The 21,587-nt window shown below is 37.5% G+C and overlaps 1 protein-coding gene across 1 annotated transcript; it reads left to right on the top strand.

Annotated features, from left to right (window-relative positions):
• The first annotated feature begins 265 nt into the window (after window positions 1-265).
• GSC (goosecoid homeobox) lies at window positions 266-4,065 on the top strand. Its single transcript, XM_073637495.1, has 3 exons — window positions 266-895; window positions 2,743-3,002; window positions 3,678-4,065. Exons 1-3 carry the CDS (start codon window positions 577-579, stop codon window positions 3,828-3,830), a joined length of 732 nt encoding a protein of 243 aa, XP_073493596.1. The 5' UTR covers window positions 266-576; the 3' UTR covers window positions 3,831-4,065.
• The last annotated feature ends 17,522 nt before the right edge of the window (window positions 4,066-21,587 follow it).

Below are 21,587 nucleotides of genomic sequence, written 5' to 3'. Positions count from 1 at the left end.
ATTCCCTAAAACAGAGATAAAAGTTTGTACAGAAGGGACTCACCAGGGTCTTCGGTGTGGGGGTCTGGTCACTCCTGCGGCAGGTGAAGGGTTAACAGGGAAGTAGCACTGATTAATCCCACACAATGAAGGGGTTAATAGCCCCCGATTTTAGCACAATGGTATTAATCAGATTATAACACTGTGCAATTAGCGCCCAGGGCAGCGGAGGCTGAGTGTGAATGGCGCTGAGCAGCGGAGGGGATTAGATTGATTTCATTAAATCTCCATCTACAGATCAGCCCCATCACCCAGCGCTCTGCCCCCTCCTCTGCCAGCCCTGGCCCTGGTGCTGCTCCAGGGGATGTGCACATTGCAGGGTCTCAGCCAGGGTGACGTGGTGGGGGTATAAAAAGCTCGCACAGATGGGATAGGGCTGGAGAAAGTTTGCAGGAAGGAGACAGGACAAGTTGCAGAGCAGCAGCAGAGCAGCAGAGCTGAACTCCCTCCACATCACCCCACTAAGGATTTGTGAGGAGCCCCCCAACAGCAGCAGCAGCCCTGTGCCCGGCTCTTCCTGTGCCCCTGCCCTGTGGGATGCCCTCTGGCATGTTCAGCATTGACAACATCTTGGCAGCCAGGCCTCGCTGCAAGGAGTCGGTGCTGCTCCCCCAGAATGGACCCGTGCTCTTCCCCGGCCTGGGGGAGTCCATCTATGGGGGCGCAGACTACAGCGGATTTTACAACAGGGCAGTGGCCCCCACGACCACCCTGCAAGCGGTGAACGGATCCAGGCTGGGGTTCAATAACTATTACTACGGACAGTTACATGTACAGGCTCCGGTGGGGCCCTCCTGCTGCGGAGCCCTGCAACCTCTGGGGGCCACACAGTGCTCGTGCGTCCCCGCCGCTACAGGTAACAGGACAGACTCTATATACACTGTATATACTGTATACACCTGCACTGCGGCCTCAGGACACGTCTGTCTGATACATATGTGCATCCATCTGGTATCTATTACTTATCTATCTCTCCCATCTATCTATCTATCTATCTATCTATCTATCTATCTATCATATATCTATCTATCTATTTATTATCTATCTATTACCTATCTATCTATTATCTATCTATTATCTATCTATTATCTATCTATTACCTATCTCTCCCATCTATTTTTTAGCTCTCTATATACTGCTATCTATCATATATATATATGCATTCATCAATTTCATATGCATTGCTCCCATCTATTTATTTTGTATCTATCATGCGTATATATATATATATATATATATATATATATATATATATATATGCGTTTCTCTACCTTTCATATATTTCTATGCATTTATGTATATCTCCCATCTATTTAATTTTATCTAATATATATATATATATATATATATATATATGATTCTATGTTTTTATCTATCATACATATCTAAGCCTGTATCTATCTCATATCTATTGCTTCCATTTATCTAATCTTTATCTATCCATCTTCTCCTTTACATAAATCCTCTTTTTTTTTCTTTAATGTTTTCTCTAAAATCAGCAATATTTTTTATATATATTTTTTCTATATTCTCCTGACCAGCTGGGTCCTGCACTCACTCCCATCATGTCTGCTCCATCTTCCACACCACTCTCCACACTTCCTGTGATCCAGTCCTGCAGCTCTGGACACGTTTTACAAGCTGTCATGTGTCATATGCACCAGACAGGCAGACAGCAGGGGAGTGTGACCCTGAGACATTGACAATTATACATTGTATTGCATTTGTTTTGGTTGATACAGATATTAGTATTTTATTACAATTCTCACATAATATTAATCATCACAACACAATGATAAACGCTATAAGATTATTCTCACAGTTATAACAACTACTGAGGAAAAATACAGAAAGGAGCAATGGTGTCTGATATGAAAGTCCCTCAACAGTGAATCAATATATAACCAATAATCAACTCCTCCATATACACAAGACACAGGAAAAAATCAGCTGTGTGCATCATATTATATACACACATGTATGCATAGTTACACAGAAATCAATTCTATATATATTTATATATCTTATGTATGTGCAGATAAGATGATGCATACAGCGATTGCACTGATATACATACACACGTGATATATATATTGATATATATATAGATATCTTTCTGTATATATATATATATATATATATATATATATATATATACACACATTAAATATTATAATGGGATCATTTAGAACTTCACTCCTTATAATGACTTAGGTTCAATTTGTAGAAAAGTTTCAGACAAACTCTACAATAATTGATCAATTAATCTAGTTCCCACTGCTGCTATTACTACTGAAATAAATCCACATTATAGTACAATATATTAATGAAATAAGATGCCCGAAAAAGCAATGAAATGAAATCCATTTAATTCAGAAGAATATTTAATAGTAGATTGTGGTTATGGTGTAACTATATGTAATAATGATAATCATAACAATTTATAACAATTAAACATCATGGAAGTAATCGATTATAATATCATTAATTATAATGCTGATGTTCCTCTATAATAACATCAGCCTGCTGTATTTTCTGGGCTGCGTTCACACTGGTTGCAATAGTCGGATGTTTCCAGGGTTCTGCGTTTCCTGATGGCATTGATGAGTAGTGTGAGGTTAGGGGCAGATAAGGGGCACAGGGGGGATTGCTGGAGGTACCAATGAGGCTCTTCACTCACTAACTACCCCTTTTCCTTCTCAGGTTATGAAGGGGCAGGTTCTGTCTTGATGCCCCCAGTGCCCCCACAGATGTTGCCCTATATGAATGTGGGCACATTGTCCAGGACAGAACTACAGCTCCTTAACCAGCTGCACTGCAGGAGGAAGAGGAGGCACAGGACCATCTTCACTGATGAGCAGCTGGAGGCGCTGGAGAACTTATTCCAGGAGACCAAGTATCCAGATGTGGGCACCAGGGAGCAGCTGGCCAGAAGGGTGCACCTGAGGGAGGAGAAGGTGGAGGTGAGTGCCAGCTCCTATCACCTTGCCTTCATTACCAGCCTATGTCCTATAGAGGACACCTCTGCTTTATTAACCCATTCTCCTCCAAGCATGGCAGCATGCTCCAGTAAGAACCCATGGATGTTCCCCATATTGCAATTTTCCTGTAAGTTTCTTATGTCACTTGCTGTAGGAAAGTCCTTTATGTGACATTGTATTAACCCATGTACTGCCAGCACCCTCACTCCTGCATGATGCTATAACCTACATTAACCCTGACATTGCCACTGTCCTAATAACCAACCCCAGGGTTATCCTATACAATGCCAGCATTATGTAACCTACAAATATAATGTCATCTCTGTGTCACATTTTTTTTATACCGATTATAAGTTTATTTAATTAATCTCTATCTTGCCACAAAAAAAAAAAATAACGTCATTATTATTTCGCAATTATAAATTATATCAGTTAAAGAAGACTTTATTAAGGTCAATTATCCCCAAATAGACAGCTTCAACTCCCAGCATCCATATAGCTTCGGGCTTATTGAGAGTTGTAGTTGGCTATTAATTTAGATTAGTTTCTGGAAAAGTCAGACAGGCAACAAATGGTGATTATTATTAGTAGTAGCCACCACCACCACCACCACCATCATCCTCCTCCTCAGTAATCCCATCATTGCCATTCTTGTAGGTTTGGTTCAAGAACCGCAGGGCCAAGTGGAGGAGGCAAAAGAGATCTTCATCAGAGGAATCAGAAAATGGACAGAAATGGAGTAAAGCTCCCAAATCCTCTACAGAGAAAACAGAGGAGCAGAGCAAAAGTGACCTGGACTCGGACTGCTGACCAGGACTAATGCTGGGACCTGGAGGAGGACTGAGGGAGGCTGCACAGGAGCTGCTGAGCTGCACCGGGGGCCCTGTACATAGCCTGTAGATAGCATTGCTGTATATAAGCTCCGTGTGTCGCCGCAGACATGTCACACAGATATACACTGTACCCGAATGTGCTATTTATACCGTAAGTTAAAGGAATTTCCCGACAATAAACAGATGGTGGCTGCATCGTGTTGTCTGTGACCTCTGTGCTCCTCATGTGTGCAAGGACAGGACAAGGAAGGTAAGTGCCGATGGCTTGTACTTGTAGTGCACCAAGCGCTGCCCCTGAGTGTACCTCAGAAACTGAGAAAGAAGGGACCAGACAGTAAATAATCAGCCGGGGTCTGTCTGCTCATCCCCCCAGCCTTGTGTGTGTTTGTGTTACACTGGATGAAGTGATACATTGTTGCACTGGGAGAACTGTCAGTCACAGGAGGTTGTGTCACTGCAGTGATAGGAAAGAAGTGCCCAGCAGATAACAGTCCATCCAACCGAGTGCTGCAACTTGTGTCCCTGCTCCACTGGCCTCAAAGGAAGCCAAGACTTCTAGTTTGTAAAGTTTTATCTATCTATCTATCTATCTATCTATCTATCTATCTATCTATCTATCTATCTATCTATCTATTATCTATCTATCTATCATCTATCTATCTATCTATCTATCTATCTATTATCTATCTATCTATCATCTATCTATCTATCTATTATCTATCTATCTATCTATCTATTATCTATCTATCTATCTATCTATCTATTATCTACCTATCTATCATCTACCTATCGGTCTGTCAAATCTGGTGGCAAACTCTTCCTCCTGCTTCACAGACCTCACATGTAATTTGGATTTTGAAGTTTTTCAAAGTCTTTCTAGTTTTTTTTAAGTGTAAAATATATCTATAATTATCATACATCTATCTATCTATTATCTATCTATCATCTATTATCTATCTATCTATCTATCTATCTATTATCTATTATCTATCTATCATCTATCTATCTATTATCTATCTATTATCTATCTATCTATCTATTATCTATCATCCATCTATGTAATCTAGTAAAAAATGTTTTTCACTAATCTTATATTTAGTTTGGCTTTGTAGTTTTTAATTTTTTTCTAGCTTATTTGTATGTAAAATCAATATTTTATCTATTATCTCTATTTATGTATCTAGTATCTATCCTCAGCAAATGGTGATTCACTGACCTCACAAGCAGTTTGACTTTGTAGTTTTTACATTTTTCTATATTTTTTTTTGTGTAAAATCAATGATTTATCTATCGATAGATGCATCTATCATATCTATTCAATCTTTTTATTCTATCTATGCATCACATATCAATCATCTATCTATTGTCTATCTATCTATCTATTATCTATCTATCTATCTATTATCTATCTATCTATTATCTATCTATCTATCTATCTATTATCTATCTATCTATCTATCTATTATCTATCTATCTATCATCTATCTATCTATCTATGATCTATTGTCTATCTATCTATCTATTATCTATCTATCTATTATCTATCTATTATCTATCTATCTATCTATCTATCTATCTATCTATCTATCTATCTATCTATCTCAAACTGCTTTACTGACCTTACAGGTAGTTTGGCTTTGTTTAGATTTTAAAAATTTTTCTAGTTTTTTCTATCTAACGTGGGAGCAAACTGACTGTGTGCTTCACAGACCTCACATGTAATTTGGATTTTTTTTAATTTTTAAACATTTTTCATTTTTTTTTGTTATCAAAGTGTAAAATAAATCTCATATTATCTATCTAATTTAATAGAACATTGTGATTCACAGAGCTCACAAACAGCTTGGATTTTGTAGTTTTTAAAAGTTTTTCCAGTTTATTTAAGTGTAAAATAAATCTATCTATCTAATATCTATCTATTATCTCTATCTATCTATCATCTATCTATCTATTATCTATCACTATCTATTATCTATCTATCTATCATCTATCTATTATCTATCTATTATCTCTATCTATCTATCTATCATCTATCTATATATTATCTATTATCTCTATCTATCTATCTATCTATCTATTATCTATCTATTATATCTATTCTGGATTCACACAAAGTTTAGCTTAGCAGTTTTAAAAAGTTTTGCTCTAACTTTTTGAAGCTTTCAGATCAAGGCCTGGTTTACATGATCAGTTTAGATTGAAAATAATCACAAATGAAATGAATCTGTTAAACATTTGTGTCACCAGACAAGTTCTATTATGGAGTCAGGAGGCCGCCTGATGTCAGATGTCGCATGTCATAAAGGGAACTTTTTCACATTATCAGAATATTGCTGCATGTTGTTTTACAGAATTAATCAAATAGAACTTTGAGCACAATTGTTCGCAGAGATGGAAGGAGCGATTTGCCAGATTCAGAAGTCACAGGGAATTAGTTTGGAGTTTGGAGAAACTTTACAAAAGTTTGCTCATATTACTTCATACCAGTCACGGGAATTGAGCTACAGATACCAGTTTTCAATAATAGAGCACATGACTGATATAGCCCCAAGACTATTAAATAACCTTCGTGTGTCTCTATGCAATATTACAAGAGCATGCAGCTCAAAAATATAAAAAGGGTTACGAAAAAAGTCTAAACTTTTAGGACCATTGTCCCAATAGTTAGGATTATTGGTCTATTCAGGACCACAAATAATAGCAATCTGGCCCCACCAGGTCTAATTTGCCAGAAATATTGATGGATTGATATACATAAATAATAATAATAATAATGGACAAGGAGTAAAGAGATTTATTTTGCAAAAGTTTGAATTTGGAACCTTCATTTATTCTTTTGGAAAAGTAGAATTTAATTTATCCACTAGAGTTTTTCCACTGGTTTTAGATCAAGGTCTCCTCCATATATACTGTCTCCAAGTAAGAAAAAAAAAAAGAATATACTGTAAAATTATAAAAATATATATACTGTATATGTCTAATAATTATTTTTTTTTTCCATTTTTAACATCTTAAAGTTTTAGAAACCAAAAAAATAAAAGAGTCTAATTTTGGTTATTCCTTAAAAAAAAATTACAGTGCATTTCCCTTTAATTATGGAATTGCTTTGGAATTGATAAGACGTCAAACACTTTAGTCTTAAGATTTTTAAAATTGAAATCAATATACAAGTTACAGAAGGAAGATGAGGGTTGTTGTAACTGGAGGATTAAAATATTTGTATTAATATTATAAATCAATCAATGCGATAAATTATTATGCACAGCACAATCTTACTTAATGTTAAGGATGGCAACATTTACACAAACTCTTTTTTTTCATGGTCTGTGAAAACATTTTATGACTTAAAAAAGAAATTGATGGCGAAAAAAAAATATATATTTTTTAATTTCACAGATAAGTAATTTTTTTCGCTCTTTACATATAATAATTGTGGATTGTCACGTGGCTTAAAAATGCATCACCAAAGCCGTACTTAAGTTCCGCTTGCGTTTTCTTCTGTAAAATTACAAGCGAAGATTTTTTTTTTTTGGTACTTTTGTTGCGATTTCATTGTGAATTTTCAAATAATAATGAAGTTTATACTAAATTCTGCATCTAAAATCCACAACATGCAGAAATATTACATATAGAAAGTAAGTCCACGTATGTTTTACAGATTCTCCCCTATGGGAATACATGTATACATTTCGGCAGCTTAATTTCCCGCTATGAAAATAAGCTTCATGTGACTCACGACGAGCCAAAGAAAAAAAAAAAAGTAATAATCTGGACCCACGACTTTTAATTTTCTTTCAAAAACAGCCCAATTTTACTGTATCAAAATGAAAAATACATTTAATACTATTTGTGCAAACTGACATTTTGTGACCAAAAGGAAAAAAAAAATAAACAAAATGCATAAAAAAAAATTCCAAATCTTATTTCAGGTCTAACACAGATACATTATACAAGTTATATGCTTAGAGTTTAAAACTTTTGGTAAAAACTTTTTCTGTTTTTTTTTTTTAATATCATTTTTTAGAATATTTTTATTAAATATATCATTTGGATCACCGATCAACTTTTTTGTCTTTTTTTTTAAATCTTAAATTAATTCCTTACATCAGAAATCAAGAATACCATAAAGCTTTTATTTGTACGTCAAGCTAGCTGGCATAAGAAAATGAATTCAAGGAACAAAAAATAAATCTTTCCCACTCCTCAAAAAAAAAAAAAAAAAAAATTGAAGATAAAAAATTAAAGTAGAGATTTTTTTTTTTACTTTTTGGAAACGAAGTTCATGATGAGATTTACTTGTTACATGGGTGTCGATTTATGATACTAATTCTTTTGTACTTAAAAGGGAAAGAAAAGTTAAATCTAGGAGAGAGTTTTTCTTAAGAAAAAATTGTTGTTTCTACTTTAGATTTTTACAATTAATCTCTGTATCATTCACCGGGCCGTTTCCGTACAATCCAAAACTGATCATGATCACTGGTGGCAAAAAAAATAAAAAATAAAAAATGAAATCTAATAAAATGAAATGGAGTTCTGCTCTGGATGCAAAATGCAAACAAAAAACAGCAAATTCATCAAAGTGACAACTCTCGGAGGCTGTTTGTTTTGGTAAATATGGTTGGAGTCTGTGGCTCTAGGTTTGACATTGAACATTCGCCTCTTTGTGTCCAGCATTGACTCCATGAATGTTTTACTGTGTTTATATTCTCAGCATAGTTACTTTGGAAGGTAAGTTGCTCGACACATATTTTATTTTCTATTATATATATATATATATATATATATATATATATATATATATATATATATACGGTATATATATATAAATCTTTTAGACCACACAGATATAAATTAATTCCACGCTATAGGGGTTAAAATCAGACATTAGTCTTTGGAGAACTACAAATTTCAGTATCCTTTTCAGTCAATGGAAATTTTGGAAACTGTATTTCCACAGTTAGGGTTTTTTTTGGTGGGGCACTACAAATCCCAGTGTTCAGGTAAAGGAACCCTTGGAGATTGTTTTTAATTCTGAGGTTTAACTAAATAGCCGAAGGAACTCTTGGAAATTGTTTGTATTTCTATATTTAAAGAACTCAAAGGCTGGCGAACTACAAATTCTTGTATATTATTCCAAAATATTGAATCCTTGGAGATAGAATGATCAATATGTTCTGACCATGGGGTAATTACAAGTCCCTGTATTCTGACCATGGGGTAATTACAAGTCCCTGTATTCCGACCATGGGGTAACTACAAGTCCCTGTATTCTGACCATGGGGTAACTACAAGTCCCTGTATTCTGACCATGGGGTAACTACAAGTCCCTGTATTCTGACCATGGGGTAACTACAAGTCCCTGTATTCTGACCATGGGGTAACTACAAGTCCCTGTATTCTGACCATGGATTAACTACAAGTTCCTGTATTCTGACCATGGGGTAACTACAAGTCCCTGTATTCTGACCATGGGGTAACTACAAGTCCCTGTATTCTGACCATGGGGTAACAACAAGTTCCAGTATTCTGATCATGGGGTAACTACAAGTCACTGTATTCTGACATTGGGGTAACTACAAATCACTGTATTCTGTCCTTGGGGTAACTACAAGTCCCTGTATTCTGAACTTGGGGTAACTACAAGTCCCGGTATTCTGACCTTGGGGTAACTACAAGTTCCTGTATTCCGACTATGGGGTAACTACAAGTCCCTGTATTCTGATCATGGGGTAACTACAAGTCCCTGTATTCTGACCTTTGGGTAACTACAAGTCCCTGTATTCTGACCTTTGGGTAATTGCAAGTCACTGTATTCTGACCTTGGGGTAACTACAAGTCCCTGTATTCTGTCCTTGGGGTAACTACAAGTCCCTGTATTCTGAACTTGGGGTAACTACAAGTCCCTGTATTCTGAACTTGGGGTAACTAAAAGTCCCTGTATTCTGACCATGGGGTAACTACAAGTTCCTGTTTTCTAACCTTGGGGTAACTACAAGTCCCTGTATTCTGACCATGGGATAACTACAAGTCCCTGTATTCTGACCATGGGGTAACTACAAGTTCCTGTATTCTAACCTTGGGGTAACTACAAGTCCCTGTATTCTGTCCTTGGGGTAACTACAAGTCCCTGTATTCTGACCATGGGGTAACTACAAGTCCCTGTATTCTGTCCTTGGGGTAACTACAAGTCCCTGTATTCTGACCATGGGGTAACTACAAGTCCCTGTATTCTGTCCTTGGGGTAACTACAAGTCCCTGTATTCTGACCTTGGGGTAACTACAAGTTCCTGTATTCTGACCTTGGGGTAACTACAAGTTCCTGTATTCTGTCCTTGGGGTAACTACAAGTCCCTGTATTCTGACCTTGGGGTAACTACAAGTCCCTGTATTCTGAACTTGGGGTAACTACAAGTCCCGGTATTCTGACCTTGGGGTAACTACAAGTTCCTGTATTCCAACTATGGGGTAACTACAAGTCCCTGTATTCTGATCATGGGGTAACTACAAGTCCCTGTATTCTGACCTTTGGGTAACTACAAGTCCCTGTATTCTGACCTTTGGGTAATTGCAAGTCACTGTATTCTGACCTTGGGGTAACTACAAGTCCCTGTATTCTGACCATGGGGTAAATACAAGTCCCTGTATTCTGTCCTTGGGGTAACTACAAGTCCCTGTATTCTGAACTTGGGGTAACTACAAGTCCCTGTATTCTGAACTTGGGGTAACTAAAAGTCCCTGTATTCTGACCATGGGGTAACTACAAGTCCCTGTATTCTGACCATGGGGTAACTACAAGTTCCTGTTTTCTAACCTTGGGGTAACTACAAGTCCCTGTATTCTGACCATGGGGTAACTACAAGTCCCTGTATTCTGACCATGGGGTAACTACAAGTTCCTGTATTCTAACCTTGGGGTAACTACAAGTCCCTGTATTCTGTCCTTGGGGTAACTACAAGTCCCTGTATTCTGACCATGGGGTAACTACAAGTCCCTGTATTCTGTCCTTGGGGTAACTACAAGTCCCTGTATTCTGACCATGGGTAACTACAAGTCCCTGTATTCTGACCTTGGGGTAACTACAAGTTCCTGTATTCTGACCTTGGGGTAACTACAAGTTCCTGTATTCTGTCCTTGGGGTAACTACAAGTCCCTGTATTCTGACCTTGGGGTAACTACAAGTTCCTGTATTCTGACCTTGGGGTAACTACAAGTCCCTATATTCTAACCTTGGGGTAACTACAAGTCCCTGTATTCTGACCTTGGGGTAACTAAAAGTTTCTGTATTCTGACCTTGGGGTAACTAAAAGTTTCTGTATTCTGACCTTGGGGTAACTAAAAGTCCCTGTACACTCACCAGATAGGAGAAATTTTGGAAACTGTAATTTTGCATTCAGGGAATTCAGAGAAGTACAAGTCCCAGTATAGTCTGATCTGCAGTAAACCCTTGGAGCCTGATTGCATTTATATAGTCAGAGGACTTTAAGGCCGACGCCTTGAAAGTTAAATGTCCCTGTTTCTGTCTTAAGTCAAGGGACCCTTGGAGATGGCTTAAATTCCAAAAACATGAAAATCCAAGTCCTGAAGTGAAGGAACTACAAGTCCTTGTATATTTTCCAGGTAAGGGTACGGTTTGTGATTTTATAGTGAACTTAGTAGTTTGGAACTACAAGTCCCTGTATACTCTATACTTTCCTCCGTCTAGGCGAACCCTTGGATACTGTCTGTAATTCCACAGTTAGATCATTTTAAAGTCCTACATCTCGGTCTATTTTTTTTTTTTTTACTCAAAGAGACCCTTTGACACTGTTTGTAACTTTACAGTCGGAAAATCAAAACATTACTAGCAAAACAGTCTGACAGTTTAGGTGGTTGTGCTGGGACTTCTAGTTCTCTTGTAGGTTGCAGATCATGAAAATCTGTTTGGGAATCAAAAGTTTCTAAATAGACGTCAAGCTGAACTTAGAATAATATACAAATCCCTGGCATCCCAGAAAATTAACTCCCAATGTGCAGGACACAGATGGGATGATTGGCAGGCTCGCAAGGTGAAGGTTCTCAGAAACCATTCACACCCCCTATTACTTCACCTCACTGGCAGGGTCCCCTCCATCCTGCGCTTAATTTGTTGACCTTCCTCACTTTTATTTTCCTTCTTTTGTCCCAGAGGCAAACATCTGCATCAGACCCACAACTACCTTTCCAACCTTCCCTTCCACGTGACGCCGTCCGAATTCCCCTACTACACGGTAAGCCCAGTGTAGTTCATGAGCTTAACCACTTCAATGCTTGACGGCTATTAAAAAATAATAATACCTGGAAAACAGTTGCATCATTTTCCCCTGATCGGTTTTATTTTTTTTCTCCTGGACTTTGTCTATTTTTGAATATTTCTGCAAACAAAAAAAAATAAATAAAAAGAATTATAATAGAAAATGCAAAAGAAAAGAACAAAAACAATAAAAAAAATGTAAAAAGATAATGGAAAATAATAGTTATTCTATACTTATATATATTAAATGAATATTCAAATGGATTCCCATAGTATCAGCTTTAGCGTCATTCTTTAAAATTTAATGGGCGACCCACTGTTATTAATGGATTTGACTGTGACTGTATATGATGTATTTAGCATCTTTTTGTGTGATTTCATTGAGGAAGGTTTATGAAAAATGCATAATAATTTGTTTTTTTTTAAGGAATTGTAAAAAAAAAGTTACATTTTTGGATTTTTTTTGCAATCCCCTGTAATAATGTATATCCTATATATTGACGTGAGCTTGCAATCCCATTTCTTCCCGTGGAACCATGCAAGTTACACTGTGGCTCTGTGATATGTTTTCCAAAAATTGCAATATTTTTAATATTTATCTTGGCTGTAAGACATTGCTTTTGCTCCGTTGGTATAAGGAAAGTTACATTCTGAACATAGATTTATATTATTTCTGGGGTGGATAAATTCTAAATATTTATCAATTTAAAAATATATTTTTATGTATTTTTATATATTTTTTTAAGGGGTCAGTTTAATGTTGCTAAACACTGGGGAGATTTGACTCACATGATCAATATTTTCTTACTTTCATGTAGACATTTATATTTATGAACTATATGAATTTTTGACACTTTGGATAAAAATAAAAAAAAAAAAAAAAATACAAATTTGAAAAAAATATTCATTACTAATTTAAATGGGATTTATTGTTTGTTATGTAATCCTCCAGATTGCAAATGGAGAGTTAAAAATGGAAAGTTGCACTAGAAAAAAAGTTTCCTTGCAGATCCAACCTACGGCCAATGGGATTTGTAAATAATATTCTGATACTGCAAAATAAAAAAAAATTACAATCATTACTTTTTTTAAAAAAATTATCATCTACAATGTCCAATATAATGAGCATTGTTTAATAAACTTATTAGAAGTAGATATCAGAAATATTGCCCCTGGGGATATACTGGCCCTATATGCCGCCCATTTAGAATTCTTTACCTAAGTTCATCTTGTATTGTGCTACATTGTAAATGATTTTACCTGGACTCTTTTTATAGAGGTTATGGCCCAAGTTACAGAATTAATGGCTCTGACTTTCCTTCCTATTGGAGAATGTTTGTAATTTCATCATTAGAGAGTTTTGGGCTTGGGGCACTATAAGTCCCTGTACATTGTCAGATAAGGTAACTACTATTACACCTCATCAATTACCCTTTTCTATAGTACGTTACTTTTGCCAATAGTGTAGTAGAGCATGGATTGGTTGTACACTTGGGCATTGAATAAAAAATACTTCTCAACCAAAGTTAATTCATCAAGATTTTTAAAACTCAAGAGTTAAAACACAAAAAAGTCTCAAATCTGACCATGGGGTAACTACAAGTCCCTGTATTCTGACCTTGGGGTAACTACAAGTCCCTGTATTCTAAACCATTGATCCCAGAATGGTTGTGTGTTTCGATAATCATAATTCTTTATTTTTATTTTTTTTTAAATACTAGCGAAATGGAGTCTATTAAAGAGTCAATATACATTTTTGGCAATTTAGTAACATGAAAACTTTTTTTTTACCGATAGTCTCTAAATCGAAGACTCTCCTTACCCAACTCTTCTCCCAGCCCTTGATAAAAATTTGTAACAAAATTTATTTTTTTTCTTAAGCAAATTATTCATAAAAATTTCACCAGACTTAATTTTTTTGTTGAGCAAATTAGTAATAAAATTCCAGCAGAATACATTTTTTTTCCTAAGCAATTTTGCCTTTAGCTTCCCAGTTATGACCAATAGACGATGCCCATATCTACGGACTAATGTCAGAGCAAGGAAAGACATTAAAAGACCCATAATTATTTCTAACCTGAGTTTTGAATGCAAATTTGAAAAATATTTTTTTTATGAAAGAAAATCTCTGATTTAAAGTTAGAGGTAGGAAATGTTTTAAATTTGTGTTTGCATTTCCTCTGAGGGGGAGATAACTATTTGTAACCTGCAAATAAAGCGGATAGCAAAGGAAAATACATTTTAAAATACAAGTAAATTCACTAAATTGGCTAAAGAATTAACTCGCCGATAAATGTTTTATCAAAGTATTGTGCATGGTTATATTCATAGACAAATAAGTTTGTTGTAATATTGTAATATGTTACTGCGATATTTTTATTATTTTGCTTGTGTTTTCTTTCTTTTCTTTTGTAATTTTGGAAATTTGAAATTTTGGAGGTTTCTACTCAAATTATTATATATTTGAATTTACATCAACATGATGATGCATTTCTTATACGGCCATTGTACGTAGTAACATCATTAATGTAAGGATCTTAGTTGATGATGATGACTATTATCATCATTACTTCCTTGCTGTTTTCCAATTCCCAAAAGTGTCTCGAACCTTTTGCTTTTCACTTATATTGTTCATGTAGTGCCAAAAGGTGAACAGCAGAGGTCATAACTATATTGAGACAGGTTCTCATAAGGGGATAGACCCCATTAAAAAATTGGGGCATGAAAGGGGCCCATAGCCGTACCTAAAAGTTACCAAATGATTCTTAACTCTTTTTGCACTGGCTCGTACAACATTTTCCTTTCATAATTGATGGCATACACTGAGTGGCGTCATGTTGACCCCATTTAGGCAATTACGACTTATACAAACACATAGACGGGCATGTTTACCGTCATTCTGTGATTTGTGGAGAATGTGTGTTTGCATTTTGTCATGTTAATCAGCCAGGTTTTGTGATTCAGGATTTTTCTAGCTCCCCTGGTGTATGTATACATTTACGTGTGAATTGGTAGTAAAACTATATAAGCCAGATGAAGTCACAGGCGGCTGGAAGGGCGAACGCGTCCCATAAATGAGCGCGGTCACATGACGGAATGATAAAAACACAAAGAGACGGAAACACATCACGGCATCTTCTTAGTTTAATTCATTTGTTTTTACTTTCATTGTTCACCCCAAGATGGATAAAAAGGAAATATATTCAACTGCCTACATTGTATCCTCTTCAAAGAACTAAAAAAAATGTCTATGAGCTCCGAGATGTTAAAGTATTTACTGTTACAATTCCTAAGACAAAGGCTTATTTTACTTGTCATTTTAGTTTCGCTTTATAACTTTGGTTGATCTTTTTACTCTTTCATTTAGAATTCTGTTTATTGAAGAGCCGATAAGATCATTTATCATCTAAATAAATGTCAGCGAATTACATTGTATTCCATCTCTCCGTCAAAGAGAATCACCACTAGACGTGCAAAGATTGATTAAAATGAATTTATAACCAAATAAAAAGTTTGATGCCAGATTTTAAGATTGTTCTAAAACAGTTTTAATGTGAAAAACATAAATGTACCAATAGTTATAGCAAGAGTATTTATACAGTGGCTATTAAGGCATCTATCGATCTATCTATCTATCTATCTATCTATCTATCTATCTATCTATCTATTATCTATCTATTATTTATCTAGCTAGCTGTATCATATCTATTTTATCTTTTGTTATTAATCAATTGCTATATATCTCATATCTATCTAGAACAAATAGTAATGATCAAGTCACATGAAATGATGTGGGGTACAAAAAATACTCACCCCGCCACTCACCCGTCCAACCGCTGCAGTCAGGATACTCGGTGCCAAAAGCTTCGGCACAAAGAGAACGTGCGGGAAGAGCTGAAGAGGACATTGCATGCACTGTGCCGAAAGGAGCTGCATGGAGGACCAGACACGGGGGGCTGCAATGGTAGGATAGATGAGTGTCAAAAGGAGTATTTATTTTTTATTCTTTAATTTTTTGACTCCTTTCTTGGAGCTGTACAACTTAGCAAAAAGGTAGTCGGCTGTTATTTTGCTAAATTTGCACAAAGCAAATAAAAAATCCAGGTACGGGAAAATGTACCTATTTAATTACATTGTAAATCATATCAATCTAGGTCATGTCTATCTGATATCAACATTCAACTATTGCTGTGTATCTCATATTTATCATCAATCATATCTATCTATTATATCTATCCATCATATTTATCTTTCATAATCCATCCATCGTTCCATCAATCCATCCATCCATTGTTCGATTCATCATCCATCGATACATCCATTCATCGTTTTATCCATCCATCCATCCATCCATCCATCCATCCATCCATCGTTCTATCCATTCATCCATCGTTCTATCCATCCATGCATCCATCGTTCTAGCTAACCATCGTTTTATCCATCCATCAATCCATCCATCGTTTTATCCATCCATCCATCATTTTATCCATTCATCTATCGTTTTATCCATCCATCGTTCGATCCATCCATCCATCCATCTTTTGCCATCTAGCTCATATCCGGCCTCTGGGATGCATAGGACTGCATTGGATGTATACATAAATCTGTAGGGAATATAGTCAGGTAGGTGGTCTTTAGAATGGAGCATCGGCCCCTGACATGAGCCGTTACCTTTGCCTTGTGTACAGAATATGAAAAATATGGAAAACCTTAGATGTTTTTTTTTCCTTGCTCTTTGCTGTATGTAAACCCGGCCATGTTAATACGTTGTGACTGGTCGTGCGTGGCCCTGTGTGAGGATTCCCATCGCACAATATCTCCATTCCTCTTTTCCTGTATAAACAATCACAGAAGAGGTTTAAAGTAAAGCGAGGCGTGGGGGGCGCGAGGCGCGGGGGCGCAGGGTGAGGAATTTTCATTTCTCCTCTTTTCTTGTGGTTTTCTTTCTAAACAGTTTAAGAAGTTTTGTAGTAGACGGATGTGAGGAATCACTGTACTTACTGCGGCCGAGGAAAACCCGGGAATATACAACGGCTTGTTATGATTTCCTAAATAAGCAGAAATGTATCTGTAAACATCAGTGATGAGAGGGGGATGGATATCCTCACCCCCAGCCAAAAAGAGGGGTCTGGCTAAAGTTGGGGGAGTAGAAGAAAACTTTGCTCCCTTCCTTTAGCTCCCTGGTGTGCATCCTGCGGCCACTCCGCTGTTTCTTAACTACAACTCCCAGCAAACTGATTAATAGAGATGAACAATTTTTCCTTGAATTTTGCCAGAATATTCACTTGGCATCTATAGGATTTGATATGAATCGAATATTCTCTACTATAGTCTGAGATCTCTCTAGACCTCAGACCACAACATAGGCTGATAAAAAAAGACTTGCCTTGTGGCTCACCAATCCTACCGCCGTAGCCCCATCTAGTCTTCTGTAGAGCTCTTTCCAACCTCTTTTTTAATTTTTCTTCTCCACAGCTTGCGACATTCTCTTCCTCCAACTTCACTCTGTTCCCAATAGTCCTCTGAAGTCACCGCGTGTCACCCAAGGCGCCGACTAGACATTGGGCAACGCATGTTGTGACGTTACTAGATCTGTCAAGACATCAGAAGCCGGAAGCTCCAGTGCAGAGTGAAGATGGAGGAAGAGGATGTTGACGTCAGAAGCCAGAAGCTCCAGTGCAGAGTGAAGATGGAGGAAGAGGATGTTGACATCAGAAGCCGGAAGCTCCAGTGCAGAGTGAAGATGGAGGAGGAGGATGTTGACGTCAGAAGCCGGAAGCTCCAGTGCAGAGTGAAGATGGAGGAAGAGGATGTTGACGTCAGAAGCCGGAAGCTCCAGTCAGTGCAGAGTGAAGATGGAGGAAGAGGATGTTGACATCAGAAGCCGGAAGCTCCAGTGCAGAGTGAAGATGGAGGAAGAGGATGTTGACATCAGAAGCAGGAAGCTTCAGTGCAGAGTGAAGATGGAGGAAGAGGATGTTGCATGCTTTGGAGAAGAAGAGGCCGAGGGAGCTGCACAGAGGACCAGGTAAGAACCTGCAGTGGCAGAACAGGTGAGCAGCAAGGTGAGGACCAGCCCCTAAGGAATTGTCACTGAGAAGCCAGCAAGGTGCCCAGCAAGACAAGCTCCATCCAGAGTAAAGCTGCCCCTTTGAAGACCGACAGTAGCATCTATGCAGAGTAAAGCAGTAGAGATGATTTTGTCATTAAATGCTGTGCTCTGCATAGGCATCAACCAAGATGATCAAGCGCTCAGTATAATGATTCCACTGAGCACTTTGTCACCTCAGTCGTTGCCTATGCAGAGCGCAGCAGCATTATAAAGTAGTAATGACTGTTGCACTCTGCATAGGCAGCAACAGAGATACTCTATAACAGGCTGTGCCACTCTTAGACTGAGGAGAAAGACTGTATGCAATACTGAATTGCGTGGAAGGCACTATTGTCAGGGCACAACATAGACAGCGATACTATAATCAGGGCTCACTGAGTATTCCTGTGCTATACTCTGGGATGAAGGGGCAACATTCTCTTTGCCTTTTCCACTTAGAGGAAAAAATAAACAGAATTCATGTGCAAATAGGATCAGCTGCATTAATGAGGCAAACTAAAGCAGATGGGCCCCAAGAATATTATGGGGTCTGTCTGGGTTCGGTTTTGTTCCAGTTTTTAGAACAGAAGAAAGATGTTCCGTTCACAGAAGTTTTTTTTTTTCTTTCTAAAAATGGTCACAAATATCCTCAAAGCAAAACTTTCTTTTCTATTCTAAAAACTGCCTCAAAATGGACCCTATTATAATCTGTCGGACCCCTCTGCTTCCCTTTACATATCTGATACAAATGGATACTTCTCCTCTCTTACATTAGTATTTACTTAAAGTACAGTATCTGAGCTTGGGGGGGTAAGAGGTTCAATGCTGGACTGGCAGAAGGGACTCAGGACTGGTGATGGTCCACAGGTTAGGGGGCACAATACGCTGGAAATCTAAGTTACGCCACTGACTATGACTTACTCCCAGGAAGAGTTGAATTGGTGGGCGTAGAGGACCCTCTGGGTGACCCGGTGACTTGGGTATTATCTCCACCAGGTGAATGTACCTGGCCATGTTGGCTCAGATTCTACTCACTGTCCCAAGAGAAGATTCATTCGGCAGATTTGATTTGATACAAATTAAATTCAGTCTGGAATTAAAGTGTCCCAAAAAGAGATTGATTATGCTCTGAGGTCTCTCCAGACGCAAAACCATAATAACCAGATGGAAGGGTTAGAAGGCAATAAAAGATCCTACTTCTAGCCTCGTCCCGTCCTTTCCTGCCACCGCAGGTCCCTGTCCTCTGCTCACTCCCTCCAGTCTTGACTGGTCATTGAATCTTCTACCTGACGCTGGTCACAAATGTTCGTACACCTCACTGACATCAATGACTGCCCCATGTCAGTGTATGAGACCTAGTCAAAACCGGGAAATTCAAAGACCAGAAGGAGCAAGCAGAGGACCGATCAGGGAGAGATACGGATCTACGACAGGCCAGCATGATTTTTTATTATTTTTTTTAACCTATTCCCAGCCCTCAAAATGATTCAACAAAATGACATGAGGCTCACCGTCCATTTGTTAGGTTCATATTTGTAAAACCCCAAAATTTTGGATTGTGGTGAACCCAAAATTTTCAAGGAAATTTATAATGAATTTGATTTGCACATCTCTGTAAAGTTTCAATGGATGGTGCGTGAGTCGTGGCCGAAAGTGTTGGACCTGACAAAATTGTTGGCACCCTCAACATTTGGTTGCACCCTTTGGCATAAATAACTGCAATCAATCAATTCCTATAACCATCAGCTTCTTACACCTCTCAGTTGAAATTTTGGAATATTCTTCTTTTGCAAACTGCTCCAGGTCTTTCATATCTAAAGGCGTCTTCTCCCAACAGCAGTTTGAAGCTCTCTTCACAGGTGATCAATGGGATTTAGATCCGGACTCATTGCTGCCACTTCAGAACTCTCCAGCACTTTGTTTCCATCCATTTCAGGGGGCTTCTTGAAGTATGTTTGGCATTATTGTCCTGACTCCCATGACCTAGGACACAAACCCAGCTTTCTGACTCTGGGCACTACATTGCGACCCAAAATCCTTTTGTAATCTTCAGATTTCATGATGCCTTGCACACAGTAAAGGCACCCAGTTCCAGAGGCAGCAAAACAACCCATAAATATCTTTGAACCTCCATCATATTTGACTGTAAGTACTGTGTTCTTTTCTTTGTAGGCCTCATTCCATTTTCGGTAAACAGTGGAATGATGTGCTTTACCAAAACCAGAAGGATTTTGGCTTACTCACTTACATATTGGCAATCTGCAGTCTAGCTTTTTTATGTGCCTTTGTTAGCAGTGGGGTCCTCCTGGGTCTCCTGCCAGAGCGTTTCATTTCATCCAAATGTCGACGGATAGTTCATGCTGAAACTGATGCACCCTGAGCCTGCAGGACAGCTTGGATTTCTTTGGAACTTGATTGGGGCTGCTTATCCACCATCCAGACTATCCTGCATTGCAACCTTTCATCAATTTTTCTCTGCCGTCCGCATTCAGAGAGATTAGCTACAGTGCCATGAGTTGTAAACTTCTTGATTATGTTGCGCACCGTGGACAAAGGAACATCAAGATCTCTGGAGATGGACTTGTAACCTTGAGATTGTTGATATTGTTCAACAATTTTGGTTCTCAAGTCCTCAGACAGTTCTCTTCTCCTCTTTCTGTTCTCTATGCTTAGTGTGGCACACACAGACACACAATGCAAAGATTGGGTCAACTTCTCCCCTTTTTATCTGGTTTCAGGTGTGATTTTCATATTGCCCACACCAGTTACTTGCAGGTGTTGAATGTGAATGAGCAACACATACTTGAAACAAAGTTTTTTATCCACAATTTTGGAGAGGTGCCAACAATTTTGTCTGGCCCATTTCTGGGGTTTTGTGTGATATTATGTCCAATTTGCCCTTTTTCTCTGTTTTTTTAGTGTTGATTCAATACAAAAAAAAGAAATAAACATGTGTATAACGAAACATGTGTAACTGCAATAATTTTCTGGGAGAAATATTTCATTTTCTGGAACAATTTCAAAAGGTGATAAACACTTTCGACCATAAATCTATGTGAGCACCTTGGTATGTAAGTATGTGTAAATGTATGGGTGTATGTAGATGAATGTATGTATGTTTGTGTATATATGCATGTGTGTATCAATGTGTATATATATATATATATATATATATATATATTATATACACACACACATCACACACATATATATATATATATAGGAGCATCTAGTTGTATGGGCATTTGTTTATGTATGTGTAAATATATGAATGTATATATATCTGTGCATGCCTATATCTATGTATATATCTGTATGTATGTTGATGTGTATGTATGCATCTACGCATGTATCTATGAGTGTATATATTCACA

Source organism: Phyllobates terribilis, unplaced genomic scaffold, assembly GCF_046119375.1.
Source record: "Phyllobates terribilis strain yellow unplaced genomic scaffold, ASM4611937v1 Scaffold_7__3_contigs__length_470593459, whole genome shotgun sequence".
NCBI lineage: Eukaryota > Metazoa > Chordata > Amphibia > Anura > Dendrobatidae > Phyllobates > Phyllobates terribilis.
Note: the sequence above shows the minus strand (reverse complement) of the source record. Positions and strands in the feature narration are given on the sequence as shown.

Excerpts from the sequence above, each read along its gene's own strand:
- GSC (XM_073637495.1), top strand. The coding sequence starts at position 577 with ATGCCCTCTGGCATGTTCAGCATTGACAACATCTTGGCAGCCAGGCCT. Across the intron at positions 896-2,742 it reads GTGCGTCCCCGCCGCTACAG|GTTATGAAGGGGCAGGTTCT; the intron begins GTAACAGGACAG and ends TTTCCTTCTCAG. Across the intron at positions 3,003-3,677 it reads TGAGGGAGGAGAAGGTGGAG|GTTTGGTTCAAGAACCGCAG; the intron begins GTGAGTGCCAGC and ends CCATTCTTGTAG.